The sequence below is a fragment of the Lepidochelys kempii genome, chromosome 7 (assembly GCF_965140285.1).
Source record: "Lepidochelys kempii isolate rLepKem1 chromosome 7, rLepKem1.hap1, whole genome shotgun sequence".
In the NCBI taxonomy this organism is placed as follows: domain Eukaryota; kingdom Metazoa; phylum Chordata; order Testudines; family Cheloniidae; genus Lepidochelys; species Lepidochelys kempii.
The window spans coordinates 111,389,534-111,406,919 of NC_136386.1; the positions used below are offsets into that span (position 1 = coordinate 111,389,534).

The 17,386-nt window shown below is 43.0% G+C and overlaps 1 protein-coding gene across 1 annotated transcript in view; it reads right to left on the reverse strand.

Moving 5' to 3' along the window:
• Positions 1-5,157: 5,157 nt before the first annotated feature.
• The window catches only part of CCDC172 (coiled-coil domain containing 172), a 75,180-nt gene continuing 62,951 nt past the window's right edge, over positions 5,158-17,386 (reverse strand). Inside the window, exon 9 of the mRNA XM_078853934.1 lies at positions 5,158-5,337. Within this exon, the coding sequence (XP_078710060.1) occupies positions 5,158-5,337 (180 nt within the window). The remainder of the gene's footprint in view (positions 5,338-17,386) is intronic.

A 17,386-nucleotide genomic window follows, 5' to 3' on the forward strand; every position in this document is an offset into this window, starting at 1 on the left:
TCTTAGACCCATCATGTGAAAAAGCTTTAGGGTCTGTAAAGAAAATAAAACCTGATGTAAACTCCACCACATGGACTGTATGTCAATGGGTCAGCTCCACACAGCCTTGAATGGTGGCTAAATAAGATATTTTTACCTCAAGAAGGTCCACAAAATAGATCAGTTCAGCCCCCACAACACGGATATTGTTTGCTGCTTCAGTGTACAAGGCATTTGAGCCATCTCTCTAGTCTACAATAATGCAGTTCATGTCTTCCACTTGATACGTGAACTTTGGATATGAAAAAAAGAGGATGGAAGGAAATCAGCATGAGTTAAAAGTCAGGATTCAGGTTATTAGAACTAAATAATTAAGTAATGATTGAATTATATTGTGCTACGGCAGAGGGTCTCGTCTCAAGCACTGAGGGCTGGATTCTACAGCTATTATTTATGAAATTAGCATATGCTTGTGCAAAAAGCCCCATTGGCCTCAAATTCTGCTCACGTTACTAATGTGACTAATCATATTGAAATCCCTGGTCCAACTCGTGGGCACTGTACTGCAACTTTTCCACTGAAGAGTACCTCATTTTGCAAAAAGAAAAGGAGTACTTGTGACACCTTAGAGACTAACCAATTTATTTGAGCATAAGCTTTCGTGAGCTACAGCTCACTTCATCGGAAGCTTTCGTGAGCTCTAGCTCATGAAAGCTTATGCTCAAATAAATTGGTTAGTTTCTAAGGTGCCACAAGTACTCCTTTTCTTTTTGCGAATACAGACTAGCACGGCTGTTACTCTGAAACCTCTCATTTTGCAAGTAATTCTATTGATCAGTGGGCTACACACAGAGTAAAATATACATACCACTGGTAAGGGGGACAGAATGAGTATGTGAGTAAGGTGAGCAGGATTTGGCCTCCGGTTATATATGCAAAAATTTTCCACATAACTATAAAGCAACTCAGCTAAGATTGTTTTTCAACATTATTTTTTATCCTATATGTTTCTAATAGCCCCTCAGAAGCTCAAATCTTTGTGTGTTTCTATTTAGAAAAGTGGCAGTATAATAATGACACAACTGCCTCATCAGCTTACTTGACTAATGAAGATAAACTTTGAGTACTTTTTTACTCCTGTTAGTGGAGTGAACACATCACAAAACAGTGAGGCAGGATGGTCCAGTAGTTAGGGCATGACACTTGGACTTGGGAGACCTAGGCTGAAATAGCTGCAGCACCACTGACTTCCTGTTTGACTCTGGGCAAGTCACTTAGCCTCTCTGTGCCTCCGTTCCCCTTCCCCCGCTGAGGATAATAGTGTGACAGGTTGGATCACAGAAACCCCCTTGAGGCTGCCAACTGATGTGCCAAGACTACTTCTGCCCCTGCCTTCCCTGCGAGCTTCGGACTCCAGAACCCTGGCTGGTTGTGCCAGACATGCTTGCTGGCTACAAACACAGACCCAGTTCTGAACCACGTCCCGCAAACTGCAGGCTTAACTGAAAGCAGCTTAAGAAGCGTTCCTGTCTCTAACACTCAGATGCCCAGCTCCCAATGGGGTCCAAACCCCAAATAAATCCGTTTTACCCTGTATAAAGCTTATACAGGATAAACTCATAAATTGTCCGCCCTCTAAAACACTGATAGAGAGATATGCACAGCTGTTTGCCCCCCCAGCCCCAGGGATTAAATAACCCCGAGTATATATTAATAAGTAAAAAGTGATTTTATTAAATATAAAAAGTAGGATTTAAGTGGTTCCAAGTAATAAGACAGAACAAAGTGAATTGCCAAACAAAATAAAATAAAACACGCAAGTCTATACCTAATACATCAAGAGAGCTGAATACAGATAAAATCTCACCCTCAGAGATGTTTCAATAAACTTCTATCACAGACTGGACCCCTTCCTAGTCTGGGCACAATTCTTTCCCTTGGTACAGCCCTTGTTCCAGCTCAGGTGGTAGCTAGGGGATTTCTCATGATTGCCTCCCTTTATTCTGTTCCACCTCCTTATATATCTTTTGCACAAGGCGGAAATTTTTTGTCCATATCTGGGTTCCCACCCCACCTTCTAAATGGAAAAGCACCAGGTTTAAGATGGATTTCAGTACCAGGTGACATGGTCACATATCCCGTGATACCCCAAGCCTTCACTCCTCCCAGACTGACTCACAAGAAGGCCTGCAAGCAAACAGAGCCATCTACAGTCAATTGTCCTGGTTAGTGGGAGCCATCAAGATTCCAAACCACCATTAATGGCCTGCACTTTGCATAACTACAATAGGGCCTCAGAGTTATATTTCATATTTCTAGTTTCAGATACAAGAATTATACATACATGCAAATAGGATGTCCACTTTCAGTAGATTCTAAATTTTGTAAGATACCTTACAAGAGACCTTTTGCTTGAAGCATATTCCAGTTAGGTTATATTCACACTCATTAGCATATTTTCATAAAATCATGTAGAGTGCAACGTCACAAATAGTACTTCCCTTCTCACAGGTATGTTGCGAGGATGAATATATGAAAGACTCTGAGCAGCATACATGCAAAATTGTGGTGCACCCAGCATGGAGGGGTAGGACTTCAGGTTTTTTGGAGGTAGGCATGAGGCAGGCTCTGTCCCCTCAGGCAGAGCAGAAAATGTAGCAACCTGCCTGCATAGTTTTTCCTATTGTTGTTAGTTAATTGTTCCCGTTCTTAGTGAATTCCCCAAGGAGCGTAAAACAGGTGTAAAAGTTTTAAGGCTCTTTTACATTGTGAGAGTGGTGTAAAGGAGTCTTGCTGTAAATGACAGTAAGGGAATCCTCAGCTAGGAAGATCGATGTGCTTTCTCGCTTTTTTCCTGTGCCAGAATGGCACAGTGGGGTTAAATTACAGCTCAGGATCTATTTTACCGACCCATTTAAAAAAAAGACTTTGAGGGCAAATCAAATGTTTATCAAACAGTCAATAAAACATCAGGACAGGCAGAACTAAGCACTTTCCAAGGTAGCCAGCCAGGATTGTAACTGGAACGCAGAGTATTGGTTACCAAGTATTTGTAACTTAACTTTCTTATGTATAGGAAATGCTAAATAATTCTTGACTTTTTCCTGTATTGTAGTTTAAATAAATTACTAATGTAATTGAAACTGGTGTGACTATATTGCGTTATTTTGACAAATAAAATGTGCAGAATTTTTAAATTTTTAGTGCAGAATTCCCCCAGGAGTAGCGTATAAAGAGCTTAATGAGAAAACAGAGCTGACCATGTTTTGAAGTCCGTACATTTTAGCTAGAAAATACATACCAAATATTTTAGAAAAGGAAAGCTGAAATTTCAAGTTGAAATGGTATGACTATGAGATAATATTCGTATTATACCCTGCATGTATCTATTATCTAGAGGTAGTCTTACTGATGGTATATCCATGTATCATGAAAGGAATTTTCCTATGTGTTCAGAAATTTGAAGCTTTGATAGTTGAGGGATTCGTAGCTGAAATTTCCTGTATTAAGAAAGAAAAGGAAAAATAAAAAGATCTGTATATCTTACTGTGGCATGTATTTTTATGTGGAGGCAGTGTGGCCTAGTGAGTAGAGCATGGGACTGGGACTCAGGAGAGTTGGGGTTCTATTTCCAGCTCTGCCACTGGACTGCTGGAGGACCTTGGGCAAGTCACTTCCTCTCTCTGTTCCTTAGGTCTATGCATAAAAGTTAGCTACGTCGTTCAGGGCTGTGAAAAATTGCATTCTGTGTGTAACATAGGTAGGTCAACTTAGTGCCTACTGTAAACGCAGCTAAGTCAACAGAAAAATTCTTCCATTAACCTAGCTACTGCCTCTGGAGAGAGTGGATTTCCTGCAGTAACAGAAAAACACTTTCCGTCAGTACAGTGTCTACGATAGAGCGGGATAACTGCAGCATGTGTAGTGTAGACATACCCTTAGTTTCCCCTTAGTTTTGAGATATACTGCCATATCAGAACTAGGTATTATCAAAGGAAATACCTTCAAGCTGATAGACTGACAGGCACCTGTTTCCCCCACTTTTTGTTTGTTTTGTTTTTTTAGGAAAAATCAGAGAGACAAGAGGGGGGACCTGACTTTCTAACTATTTCTTTTTTATCTTAAAGACTCTCTAGACAACTGGAAAACTGCCAGTTATCACATCAGAGACCCTGGGTATCATTTGATTAGTTGAGAGGGGAAGCAATATTTTAATTATTTTTTTTTTAATTGTAGCTTGTTAAGGCTGATTAAATTTGAATACTTCCATAAACAGTTGTGAAAAAAGATGACTTGAAGTACTCAACACTTCCATGCCTTCAGCGAGGAGTTAAGAGAAGTCAGAGGATGTATCTGAGACCCTCACCAAGTCCTCCAGGGAAAACCAGACCTGTTAATCCTGAAGGGTTTTTAAGGTGACACACAACCAGGAAAAATAAAACTTTAAAAATCCCACTTTTTAAAAACTAACACTAATAAAAATCTTTTGAGCCTTTTTATTCATCATAAAAAAACAATAAAAAAGACACCCACCTCACTATTTTTTTCCATTGCCAGGTAACCATTAAATTACTTGAATTTCAATTTCTCTTTAACACAATTAGGATTGGCTTTCTTTGGTGAGTCATTTTTCTTCTGCCACCAACGTAGTCTCCGGTCCAGCAAATGCATCGCAAGTACACACTGTGCTGCAGATGGGCCCAAGCCAGAGCCCTCAACCCAAACACCTGCTACGTCTTGAGAAGGTCAGATGCGAATTTGGATACAAACTTCACCCAGTGCTGGCTGGTTCTTAAAATAATTGATGGGACTGAGACATCCTCCATCTCCTTTCTACCCTCCCAATGAGGACTCCTCACTTTCTCTCTCTCCCTGCCAGTGCAGCAAACCTCTTCCAGCTGTCCCTTTCTGCTTCCTCCTGTCTTCCGCTCCATTACTTCCTCTGATCATGCCTGGTCTCCTGTCACTGTAGTTGCCTCTGTTGCCTCCTTCCCTTTCCCACTGCATGTGGTTCCAGAAAGCTGGCCCAGCCACCTCTCACTATCTATCTGAGCAGCCTCTAGAGACACAGCCTACTCATACTTTCCCTGCCCAGCTGACCCTGCACAGGAGGAGCCAAAGTCACCTCCAAAGTCACCACCACTTTAAAAGAAGTCGATTAGAGAGATTTGCTTCTCTTTAGATCGGGGAGCTGAGAAGAGCTGAATCAGATTTGAAATGGTACATGAGTCCATTTCTAGAGAGAAGGGGTTCAGCTTTCTGTTGAATACTCCTAGCAACCACACTGAAGTCCCCACAGCGATTGCACTGGGAGTAAGACTGGGTCCCAAAGCATTCCGAATTGCTCCAGTGGTGTTCCTAAGAAAAATAAGAGTAATAGATAGAGCAGACTTCATGGCTCTATCACTCACACTCGTCACATCTGGGAGGAGAGGGGAAAGACCTGAGAATCTCTGCCATGCAGAGTGCACAGCACGGGGATTGCACTGGTTCCTCTGTTCCCCTATAGGCGAGGCAGGAGTTGCCCTTTATTGCAGACATGTTGACACAGAACAAGCCCACATCTTTTTCTGGTGTTAACAGTGCACTGACTAAACAAGGCGCTCCTAAGAAGAATAGCTGTGTTACTTTGATGCAGCAAACTCTTGACATCCACTTAGCCATTTCTAGATATTCCTGATACACGGCAGATCACTAAAGACGACAGCACTACAACAATAAACTTCTTCGGGGCTGAGGGCCACGTCTAGATGGGGAAATTGTATGCAGGGCTGGGGCAGGGGGTTGGGGTGCGGTGTGCAGGAACGGGCTCAGGGCAAGGGATTGGGGCAGGGGAGGGGTGCGGGGTGTATGAGGGGCCTCAGGGAAGGGGGTTGGGGTGCAGGAGGGGTGCGGAGTGCAGGAGGGGGCTCAGGGCAGGGGTGCGGACTGCGGGAGGGAGCTCAGGGCAGGGGGTTGGGGTGCAGGAGGGGTTCGGGCTCTGGCCAGGCGCCGCTTACCTAAAGCAGCTCCGGGGTGGCAGTGGTGCGCACCGGGGCCAGGGCAGGCTCCCTGCATGCCTGGCCTGACCCCAGGCCGCGCCGCTCTGGGAAGCGGCCGGAACCATGTCCCTGCACGGCCCTTGCCACGCCTCCAGGTACCTCTTCCTAAGCACCCATTGGCCGCGGTTCCCCGGTCCCGGCCAATGGGAGCCGCGGGGGGCGGTGCCTGAAGGCAAGGGCAACGTACGGAGCCCTCTGCCCCGCCCCCCCCTCCCCAGGCCCCAGGGACGTGGTGCCGCTGCTTCTGAGGGCAGCGTGGGGCCTGTGGCCGGATCCAAAGCCCAGACGGGCCGGATCCAGCCTGCAGGCCGTAGTTTGCTCATCCCGATGTAGGGCATGTTACTAGAACTGGTATTTCTGGGGAACTTGGTTTACTGTCTGCTAAAAGCTAAAAGTGAGCTATTTAGAAATGGTCTTCAAGTGCTGTCAGAGTAAACAAGAATTAGGTTTGAACACTCCTCAAGAGACTGTAACCTGGTGGAGCTCTACCTTCCACATTTTTAGATGTTATTTCTTTAGAGATGACTAAGGTTTGGGTCTTTGGTCTAAGAGGAAGAGAAGCCAAATGGGAAATACATGTAGCCTATGGAACTCATAGTTACAAGTTTACTGTTGAGGCCAAGACCTTAGTAGGAAATTTATGTGAATAACAAGAATATCCAGAGTCATATTAGTGAGGAATTTAAAGAGAGTTTGGAAGGGATATAAACTTACATACTTCCGAGAATAAATCAACTTTTAACTCATGAGAGTTAGGAAGAAACCTCCCCTGCAAGGTAGTTATCCCAGAACTGCTTAGTGCAAGGTTTCTTGTATCTTTCTTTGAAGCAGCTAGTAGTGGCTACTGTCAGAGACAGGATACTGGACTTAATGGGCTTTGGGTATGATCCAGTATGGCAGCTCCTATGTTCCAACGACCTGACTGGGAAGGGTTTAGAATCTGATTGGCCCACATCTTAAATCAAATATCTGCTTTTATTAGCCAAAAGGCGTGAAGTGAATGTACTAGTGCCCAAAGCAATGCACAGCCTGGGGAAGTGGTGAACTCCTAAAAAAAAATAAAATAAAAAAAGTTGTAGTCTTTTAATTTCTATAGTTGTTTTAATATAGTAGCAATACAATGACCATATGTGGAAGTTGCCATTTAAAAGTCACCATTTACCAACACTTATCGCTGTACCTGCAATCCTCCAACTAGTTCCTGTTCTAACTAGAGGAAAATAATACAAATGATTGGAAACTATGATAACCAAGGTTAAATAATGAATTTTTAATTGTGGCAACTATGACTTGTATGTTGTTCAGAACTCTTGACAAGTGACTGGTATAGTAGATTGTATGCTTTAGAAACACATTTGGGATAAGAATGAAATTTGAATATTGAAATGTAAATAGGGTGTATGTTGAGACCTGACATTGTTTAGTGATATTCAAAGGAGTCATTCCATTGACTTCAATGAGCTTTTTGATCATGCCCTTAGATACTTGTAAAATGTAGTGCTTATATAGCTCAGAATGCTTTATTAACAAAGATTCACATCTGCGTCTACTCTTTGGTATGTCAGGATTACTTACTGAAGAAAACTATGACCCAAATATTTAAGATGAATGTCTGGTTTATATTCCTGCATCAACCATTTTGCAGGAGCAATGTGGGTTTGCACAAAACTGTGTGCACACTTTAAAAAAAAAATTGGACCTACCTCCTTTACTGAGCCACAAAACCTGCTTTGCATTAAATTCCAGCGTAACAGGAGTAAATATAGATAACCATAGATGGCCACTCTGCCTATTGGCCTAGATGAAAAGTCAATCAAATGTCATTAATGGGCCATACACCATAACTCAAAAAGGCTAGATCCAACAGGATTATAGATTAAAGCCAGGCTATTAAGCACCACACAAATTAGCCTGGAATTTAGCATTAATGACATTGCTAAATAGCATACCAGGAGTAGGAGAGAGACATTTACTCTATTAAAGAAGCTGTAATGGAGGGAAAAGGAGCAGACAGATGGTGCTTGTCAAATTCCAATATCAGGTCCTGTCAAGGTTCCTCCCCCACTCTGAACTCTAGGGTACAGATGTGGGGACCTGCATGAAAAACCTCCTAAGCTTATCTTTACCAGCTTAGGTCAAAACTTCCCCAAGGTACAAAATATTCCACCCGTTGTCCTTGGACTGGCCGCTACCACCACCAAACTAATACTGGTTACTGGGGAAGAGCTGTTTGGACGCGTCCTTCCCCCCAAAATACTTCCCAAAACCTTGCACCCCACTTCCTGGACAAGGTTTGGTAAAAAGCCTCACCAATTTGCCTAGGTGACTACAGACCCAGACCCTTGGATCTTAAGAACAATGAACAATCCTCCCAACACTTGCACCCCCCCCCCTTTCCTGGGAAATGTTGGATAAAAAGCCTCACCAATTTGCATAGGTGACCACAGACCCAAACCCTTGGATCTAAGGACAATGAAAAAGCATTCAGTTTCTTACAAGAAGACTTTTAATAAAAATACAAGTAAATAGAAATGAAGATATCCCCCCTGTAAAATCAGGATGGTAGATATCTTACAGGGTAATTAGCTTCAAAAACATAGAGAACCCCTCTAGGCAAAACCTTAAGTTACAAAAAAGATACACAGACAGAAATAGTTATTCTATTCAGCACAATCCTTTTCTCAGCCATTTAAAGAAATCATAATCTAACACATACCTAGCTAGATTACTTACTAAAAGTTCTAAGACTCCATTCCTGGTCTATCCCTGGCAGAAACCAGCATACAGACAGACACAGACCCTTTGTTTCTCTCCCTTCTCCCAGCTTTTGAAAGTATCTTGTCTCCTCATTGGTCATTTTGGTCAGGTGCCAGCGAGGTTACCTTTAGCTTCTTAACCCTTTACAGGTGAGAGGAGCTTTCTCCTGGCCAGGAGGGATTTCAAAGGGGTTTACCCTTCCCTTTATATTTATGACAGGTCCCAATCCTGCAATGGCTGCTAGGCAGGCTGATCCCAGCATCCCCACAGAATTCCAGTGAAGACAGTGGAGCTCTGATGGGGACCAAGGGACAATCCATATGGAGCTCATTGCAGGTTCAGAGCCTAAACATATCCTCCCTTATGCCCCTCCCCTGACACGAAATAACCAAGGCGTTGTCATGGCCCACATTATAGTTTCATGGATTTCAAGGCCAGAAGGGACCATTGTGATCATCTAGTCTGACCTCCTATATAACACAAACCACAGACCTTCCCCAAAATAATTCCTAGAGCAAGGTTTTTAGAAAAATTTCCAATCTTGATTTAAAAAATTGTCAGTGATGGAGAATCCATCACAACCCTAGGTAAATTGTTCCAATGGTTAATTGCTCTCACCATAAAAAATTTACACCTTACATCCTTGTCTGTATTTGTCTAGCTTCAACTTCCAACCATTGGATTGTGTTATATCTTTATGCTAGGTTGAAGAGCCCATTATTAAATATTTGTTCCCCATGATAGGTACTTATAGACGGTAATCAGGTACCTCTTAACCTTCTCTTTGTTAAGATAATTAGATTGAGCTTCTTGAGTCTGTCACCATAAGGCATGTTTCCTTCTCCCTTAATCGTTCATACCTGACCGTATGTCCTTAAGTATCCCTAGCACTAGTGGTGAGCTGGAGCCGGTTCGCACCGGTTCATGCGAACCGGTTGTTAAATTTTGAAGTTGTTAACTCGCTTCCCTGCAGGGGACGCTGAGGCTTTGACGGGCTCCGGCTGGGAAGTGATGTAATTCCTCCTCCGGCCACCGGGGGCGCTGCGCTGCGGGAGCCATGTGGGCTGCTGCCTGGCCCTGGGCATGAGCCCTGTTGCTGCTGCTGCTCTCCTGGCCCTGGGGCTCCCAATGCTGCTTGGTGGGTCTGGGCTGCGGCATCCTGCTCTCCCCTTGAGTACCCACCACCCTGTCCACAGCCAGCCCCTGCCGCACCCCCAGCACCCCCTGCCCGCACCAGCCCCTGTCTCCAGCCACCCCTGCACCCTCTGCCCGCAACCAGCCCCTGCCGCACCCCTGCCCTGCCTGCAGCCAACCCCCGTCTCCAGCCACCCCCGCATGCCCTGCCCTGCAGCCAGCCCGTGCCGCACCCCGTGCCTCCAGCCAGCCCCTGCCCTGTCTCCAGCGAGCCCCGCACCCCCTGCTCTTCCCCCAGCCAGCCCTGCACCCCCTGCCTCCCCCAGCTAGCCCTGCCCCACACCCCTGTCTGCAGCTGGCCCCATGTCCACTGGTGCCCTGCAGTTCCCAGGGCAGTAACCCTGCACACCTGCTTCAATGAGGGGGGCAGGGAGCAGCTGGGACCCACACATGTGCACACCCTAGGGTGACCAGACAGCAAATGTGAAAAATCAGGACGGGGGTGGGGGGGTTATAGGAGCCTATATAAGAAAAAGACCCCAAAATCAGGACTGTCCCTATAAAATCAGGACATCTGGTCACCCTAGCAAACCCCAGGGAGTGGCGGGGATCCACACATGTGAAACGGAGCTCATTTCTAGTTCAGGCCCATCTTTTTAAAAAAGAACTTTAGGCAGGGTAAACATACATCCGTATTTTCCCAGACAGGTCAGGCTTTTTGGTTCTTAAATCGCTGTTCGGGAAAATACGGACGTATGGTAACCCCGTTGGTACAAAAAATACATACTGGGGCATATCCCTTAAATCAGAACTTTTTATAGGGAACTGGTTGTTAAGATTTTGGCAGCTCATCACTGCCTAGCACCCATACACTACTGCAGCTTACCAATGGACAGGCTGAAGCTATGCATTTTAGGTCCACCATCTTGGCGTAGAATGTAGCCTCTTCAGGTGTCTGAAGCAAAATAGGGCCACAGCACATCCTCCACCCCTAGCCATGAATCAGATTGAGACTAACTCTGCAGTTGTTACCCTTCTTTTGGTTTCCCAACTATGTGTGCGGTTCCATGGGCTAGTGCCAACCCAAATCTCGTTATTTTGGGAGTGTTCTATTTAAGACAACTAGAACTGGTTCAGACCAGCTTTTGTGGGGCACCACTCATGTAAACCCTAGTGAATAGTAATTAATTATTTTTAAAGAACCCAGAAGTGTGGTAGGAGCCCCACTGTACAAATAGAGTCAATGGCAGGTTGCTTGGTGGTATATCGTCCCCTTGAAGAACATTGCATTGAGCAAAACTCAAACTTCTGAAAACCAGAAAATGCACAGCTCAGGGTTGCCCATGCAGCTTTAATTTGGCCCTCTTTCAGAATTTCATATGGATTTTAGAGCACTTCAAAATTCAGCTCTTCTTATGCTCCTAAGTAACTTAGACACTTTGCAATGGGGGCTTAGGCTCTTAAGACACTTAAGTGCCTTTGAAAATTTTACCTATAATGACAATATCACAATCTTGTGTCCAAGATCTAAAGCAAAGGTTTATACTGTACAGTTATTCCTCTAATTCATTACTCGAGATATTACACCTCAAGCCTCATTGCAGGGAGCTTAACTCCTGTCGGCTTTTCTAAAAGTATATGAGATGAATTTTCAGTGAGTCCCTTACTGCTGGGTGGCAGTCAGTATGATTCCACAGTTCCCACTTCACCACAGAAAGCATCACAAGCCAAGATTACAGGTAAAGTGGTGGCCAGCCGGAGCATCTTCATTTATTAACAATTCAGTCAGAGGATTTACTAGAGCTGACAAGCATGAAATGAATTCTCCATAGTAGTTTATTAATGCCAGGAAAGCTTGCTCCACAGAAGCCAATAGAATTTGTCTGCTTACAGTATTAACCCCTGGTTTTCTGTTCTCCCATCAGTCTTTCATTCTTATTCCTGCTTCCAAGTTCTACAGTTGTTTCTCTAATAATTTGGATGTCTTCCAAAAACAAAGGATCCCTTTTAGATTTTGCTATATCTGGTTCATAATGGATTGAAAACCATAGCCAGGATTACTGTGTGAGATAAAACAGGATTCCTGCCTCCCCAGCCAACCTGCTGATTTTAACAGCTCCACCTCTGGTGTGTTTTCCATTAACCCCTACAGCTGGTCAAAGCTTGGAGATCAAACATAAGATCTGTTGTGCCAGTGCATCTTTTGGAAAGTTGCTTCATGGTAAGAAGATTTTTGGGGGACAGAGGAAACACTACAAAGACACCCTGAAAGTATATCTTAAGAAGAGAGACCCCATGAATTGGGAAGAGACCCCATGAACTGGGAGTTGGCTGGCAATAGACTGCAATGGCATCACATCATACATCAAGCCTCAGTCCATTTTGAAGAGAATCGCCTTGCTCAAGAGGTGGAGAAATGGTAGAGGTGGAAGGAAAGTGTACAGCATCCCAGCCAGGAGTTGTGCTGTCTCCAAGCAACCACCTGTCACATAGATGGAAAAATCTGTAGAGCACGGATTGAACTCCTCCGCCATCTTAAGTCTCATTAGTGACTCTTTTCCCCCCTGGCAGATATCATCCTTGTATCGAGGAATAACTGACGACGAGGACGAGAGACAATATGAAAGTTAGAAATACAGATTAGGGAACTGAAGAGTGTCACATGCAGAGGAGATTTTAAATCACCTCTGGAGAAATATTTTAAGGATGAGGGACACTTGTTATCTTAATCCAAATTTCAAGGTATAGGTGGTTTTATCTAGACGGCAAAAGGGAGATGAGATACATTTTTGAACCACCCATTGGGGTGAAGTCCTGATCCCATTGATGTCAATGGCAAAACTCCCATTTGCTTCAGTGGTACCAGGATTTCACCCTGGATCTTTACTCTGAATTCTGCCTTCTCTAAGGGAATGAAAGAAATGGTTACAGTAATAATGTTTTTTCCCAGTTGATTTATGACTGTTTTTACTTTTCTCAAGGGTCAGCTCTTGTATAATTGTTTAGCCTATAATTTTCGATAGCTAGTTATAAACAATTTTGAGAATAGATTATGAAATATTGTATGAGATGCATTTCGCAGATCAGTGGGCAAGGATAAGGCTATTTCAGGGTGAGGATAGAGATTCTAATCACACTCATTTTAGAAGACCTCATGGAAGACTGATGATATGAGGCAAATGAATTGTAATCATGAATGACAGATTTTATTATGTGGTCTTAGAATGACTTTATGAGATGAAAATGGAGGTTCTGCCTGCAGACCTTGGATATAATGTGTGTGACCTATTGACTTGGTTTGTTGAGCTTGTTGCTAATTTTAAAAAATATTTGGATCAGTCCATATCATGACATAATAAGTTGTCATGCCTTTAGGAAGGGATTGTGTATATATTTTAATTACTTAGGTTCTTTCAAACAAGAGTAGTCATGTTATGTTACTTGTGTAACATTAGTTGAATAAGATGGCTGTATCATCTCTTTTTTACATCCTGATTAAAGTTTTTATCCAACTGTATATATGATGTATTTGGAAAAGAATAGTCTTAAGACCAGGAGTCAGAAGATCTAAGTTCTATTCTTGGCTCTTCAGATTTCCTGTGTGACATTAACAAACCCACTTAATCTCTCCCTCTCTCTGTCTCCCTATCCTTAAAATGGGGACAACAATACTTGGGCCAGTTCCTTAGCTGGTGTAAATAGACATGGTGAAGTCAATGGATCTATGCTGATTTACACCAGCTGAGACTCTTACCTACTTAACTAGGAGTTTTTTGATACTTTCATATAGTTAGGTGCATTTGGATTGGGTGGGTCTGTTTCTCCTTTTGATGACACAAATTTTGCACTGGTATAATTCCATTAACTTCAGGTGAGTGACTTCTGATTTACACTAGTATACTTGTATGTGTGTGTGATTTTTTATACTCTTAACTTTTATGGTGGTTAAGGACTAGATAGTGTCTGGCCCTATGCACAAGGGGAGACAGGGTTCAACGAACTTTTCCCGCATATGCCTGCATAGGGACCAGACACAAGCACAGCCTTCGTGCTCCCCAAACATATGGACTATTCCACATTAATGCTATTAGCAGCCCTGGCTTCCCCAGAGTGACAGGTTGAGAGCAGAGCACAATCGGCTGATGCTGGCCAGTGGAGCAGAGAGCTGCAGAGGGAAAATGCCCGCTATAGCCTAACTAAGGGTGGTAGAACTGCCACTCCAGTGCCTGTGCTTTTACTATCCCTGAAAGTGCCAGGCCCTGGACATTTCTGGAAAGTCTATTAAATAAATGCGATCTGGGACATCAACAGGGTCAGACACAGGAGACAGTTAATGCTGACAGAAGATCCCAGAGACCGTTAGCTTTACAACACTCTGTATTGAGAAATGAATGTAATTTGTAACATCTTCCTGTAAATGAAGCTTATATCAGCTCCAGAACACCATAAATTTATTTTGCAGACCAGCTCAGTCGTGTCTGGAACAACTCCAGGTTATGATTTTACTTCTGTCAAACCAAGCATTGCAATTTAAAATGAATGCCTTCGGGTTTAAACATTTTTGAATTCACTAATACTGCCATATTTGCGATTAGGAAGGAAGGGTCTATGAAGAACCAGGTGAAAATTCTTTAAATACAACACTGAAACAAAGGAGTTATTTTAAACTTAGCAGAATTATAATGACAGGATCAGAAAGCACAACGCTATTTGAAATCTAAACCAGGTGGGCATGGAATGTTGCAATCAGCCTAGCAAGCGGTGGAAAGAATTACAATACTGATGATATCTACAAAGTATAACTGCATACTTGTGTAATGTGAGTCCTATGCTGCTCCTCTTGAAGCCAAGTGGGAATTTTGCCATTGACTTCAAGTAGAGCAGGATGTAGCACTGTATTTCTATATTGACTAACATCTGATTTACTTGTGCAAATTTGAGGGGTGTGGAGGTGACTGGAAAATAAATTCATTATTCAAAGGCGAATGCAATATTCCTTCCTATCTCTAAAAGCCTGTGTATCGGACCAGACTTAGGAAAACATACATGCACACCCTCAGGGACTCGTTCACCTGCACATCTACCAATGTGATATATGCCATCATGTGCCAGAAATGCCCCTCTGCCATGTAATTGGCCAAACCGGACAGTCTCTACGCAAAAGAATAAATGGACACAAATCTGACATCAGGAATCATAACATTAAAAAACCGGTAGGAGAACGCTTCAGCCTCTCTGGACACTCAGTAAAAGATTTAAGGGTAGCAATTTTGCAACAGAAAAGCTTCAAAAACAGACTCCAACGAGAAACTGCTGAACTTGAATTAATATGCAAACTAGATACCATTAACTTGGATTTGAATAGAGACTGGGAGTGGCTGGGTCATTACACATATTGAATCTATTTCCTTAAATTAAATATCCTCACACCTTCTTGGCAACTGTCTAAATGGGCCATCTTGATTATCACTACAAAAGTTTTTTTTTCCTGCTGATAATAGCTCATCTTAACTAATTATCCTCTCACAGTTTGTATGGTAACTTCCAACTTACCTGTATATGTGTGTGTGTGTGTATATATATATATATATATATATATATTACTATATGTTCCATTCTATGCATCTGATTAAGTGGGCTGTAGCCCACGAAAGCTTATGCTCTAATAATTTGTTAGTTTCTAAGGTGCCACAAGTACTCCTGTTCTTTTTATTCTGATGCAGTAGCTTTCCATTTTTTTGTCCAAAAGGAAATACCTTTTAGAATATATTTTGCTGTCAGTTCAATTCAGAACATTTGAAATACACACACAAAAAATAAAACAAAACAAAAATATACACACACGAGCCTGCTAATAAACATTTATAAATTAAATGTCATTGACATTATTGCCAAAATATTTCAGAATAGCACTATAGCAAATCTCAACCTTATCTCATTGATCTCCTACACTGCTCGCTAGATGAACTGTATGCTGAACGGAGGAGATTTAAGTTTATAGGGCTGAATTCTGGCCTAATGTAAACCCTGTGTAAGACACTTGGAGTCCATGGAGATGCATTTGTGCAGGTGACTGTGATTCTTAATATGTCTTATAAGTATTATATGGAAAACAAACTATATCAGGGAAAAGTTTTGTATACAGCAATTGAATGGTCTGGCTCTTTCACCTTATTACTATTCAAACTAAGTTTCTGGTGGTGATGTAAAGATTGGTAAAGTCCAACATTTCATGTAAGGTTCCACAGGCCTAGAATCCAGGCCTGTAGAGCTGCAAGGCAGCTAGCATCATCTGGCTGCTATCCAGCTGTAGCCAACTTGTATCCTACTGCCATTGATCCGCTGGGGTCACAGACTATGGGAAGTCCCCCCTCAAGGGGTATGATAGGCAGTAGTCTCATGGTTCCTGATTGGCTGCCTGCCCTATATAAATGCAAGGAACGTTCCAGGACATGTCCAGGCAACAGTGCAGGTTTCCTGTATATGCAGTGACCACTTCTGCTTCCTTTTCTGGAAGTCCTGGCTTTGACCTCAGTTTGATTTGTACTTTGCCTTGTGGCCCAGACCCTAAAACCTGACTCGGATTCTGACCCTTGGTATTGATCCTGGTCTGGAATCTGCCTCTGAACAGCTCCACTAATCCCAATCTCAGGTTTGACCCTGCCTTGACCTTTGGTCCAACTGCCCTTGTGTCATAAATATAAAGGGAAGGGTAAACCCCTTTGAAATCCCTCCTGGCCAGGGGAAAGCTCCTCTCACCTGTAAAGGGTTAAGAAGCTAAAGGTAACCTCGCTGGCACCTGACCAAAATGACCAATGAGGAGACAAGATACTTTCAAAAGCTGGGAGAAGGGAGAGAAACAAAGGGTCTGTGTCTGTCTGTATGCTGGGTCTTTGCCGGGGATAGACCAGGAATGGAGTCTTAGAACTTTTAGTAAGTAATCTAGCTAGGTATGTGTTAGATTATGATTTCTTTAAATGGCTGAGAAAAGAATTGTGCTGAATAGAATAACTATTTCTGTCTGTGTATCTTTTTTGTAACTTAAGGTTTTGCCTAGAGGGGTTCTCTATGTTTTTGAATCTAATTACCCTGTAAGATATCTACCATCCTGATTTTACAGGGGGGATTTCTTTATTTCTATTTACTTCTATTTTTTATTAAAAGTCTTCTTGTAAAAAACTGAATGCTTTTTCATTGTTCTCAGATCCAAGGGTTTGGGTCTGTGGTCACCTATGCAAATTGGTGAGGCTTTTTATCCAACATTTCCCAGGAAAGGGGGGGTGCAAGTGTTGGGAGGATTGTTCATTGTTCTTAAGATCCAAGGGTCTGGGTCTGTAGTCACCTAGGCAAATTGGTGAGGCTTTTTACCAAACCTTGTCCAGGAAGTGGGGTGCAAGGTTTTGGGAAGTATTTTGGGGGGAAGGACGCGTCCAAACAGCTCTTCCCCAGTAACCAGTATTAGTTTGGTGGTGGTA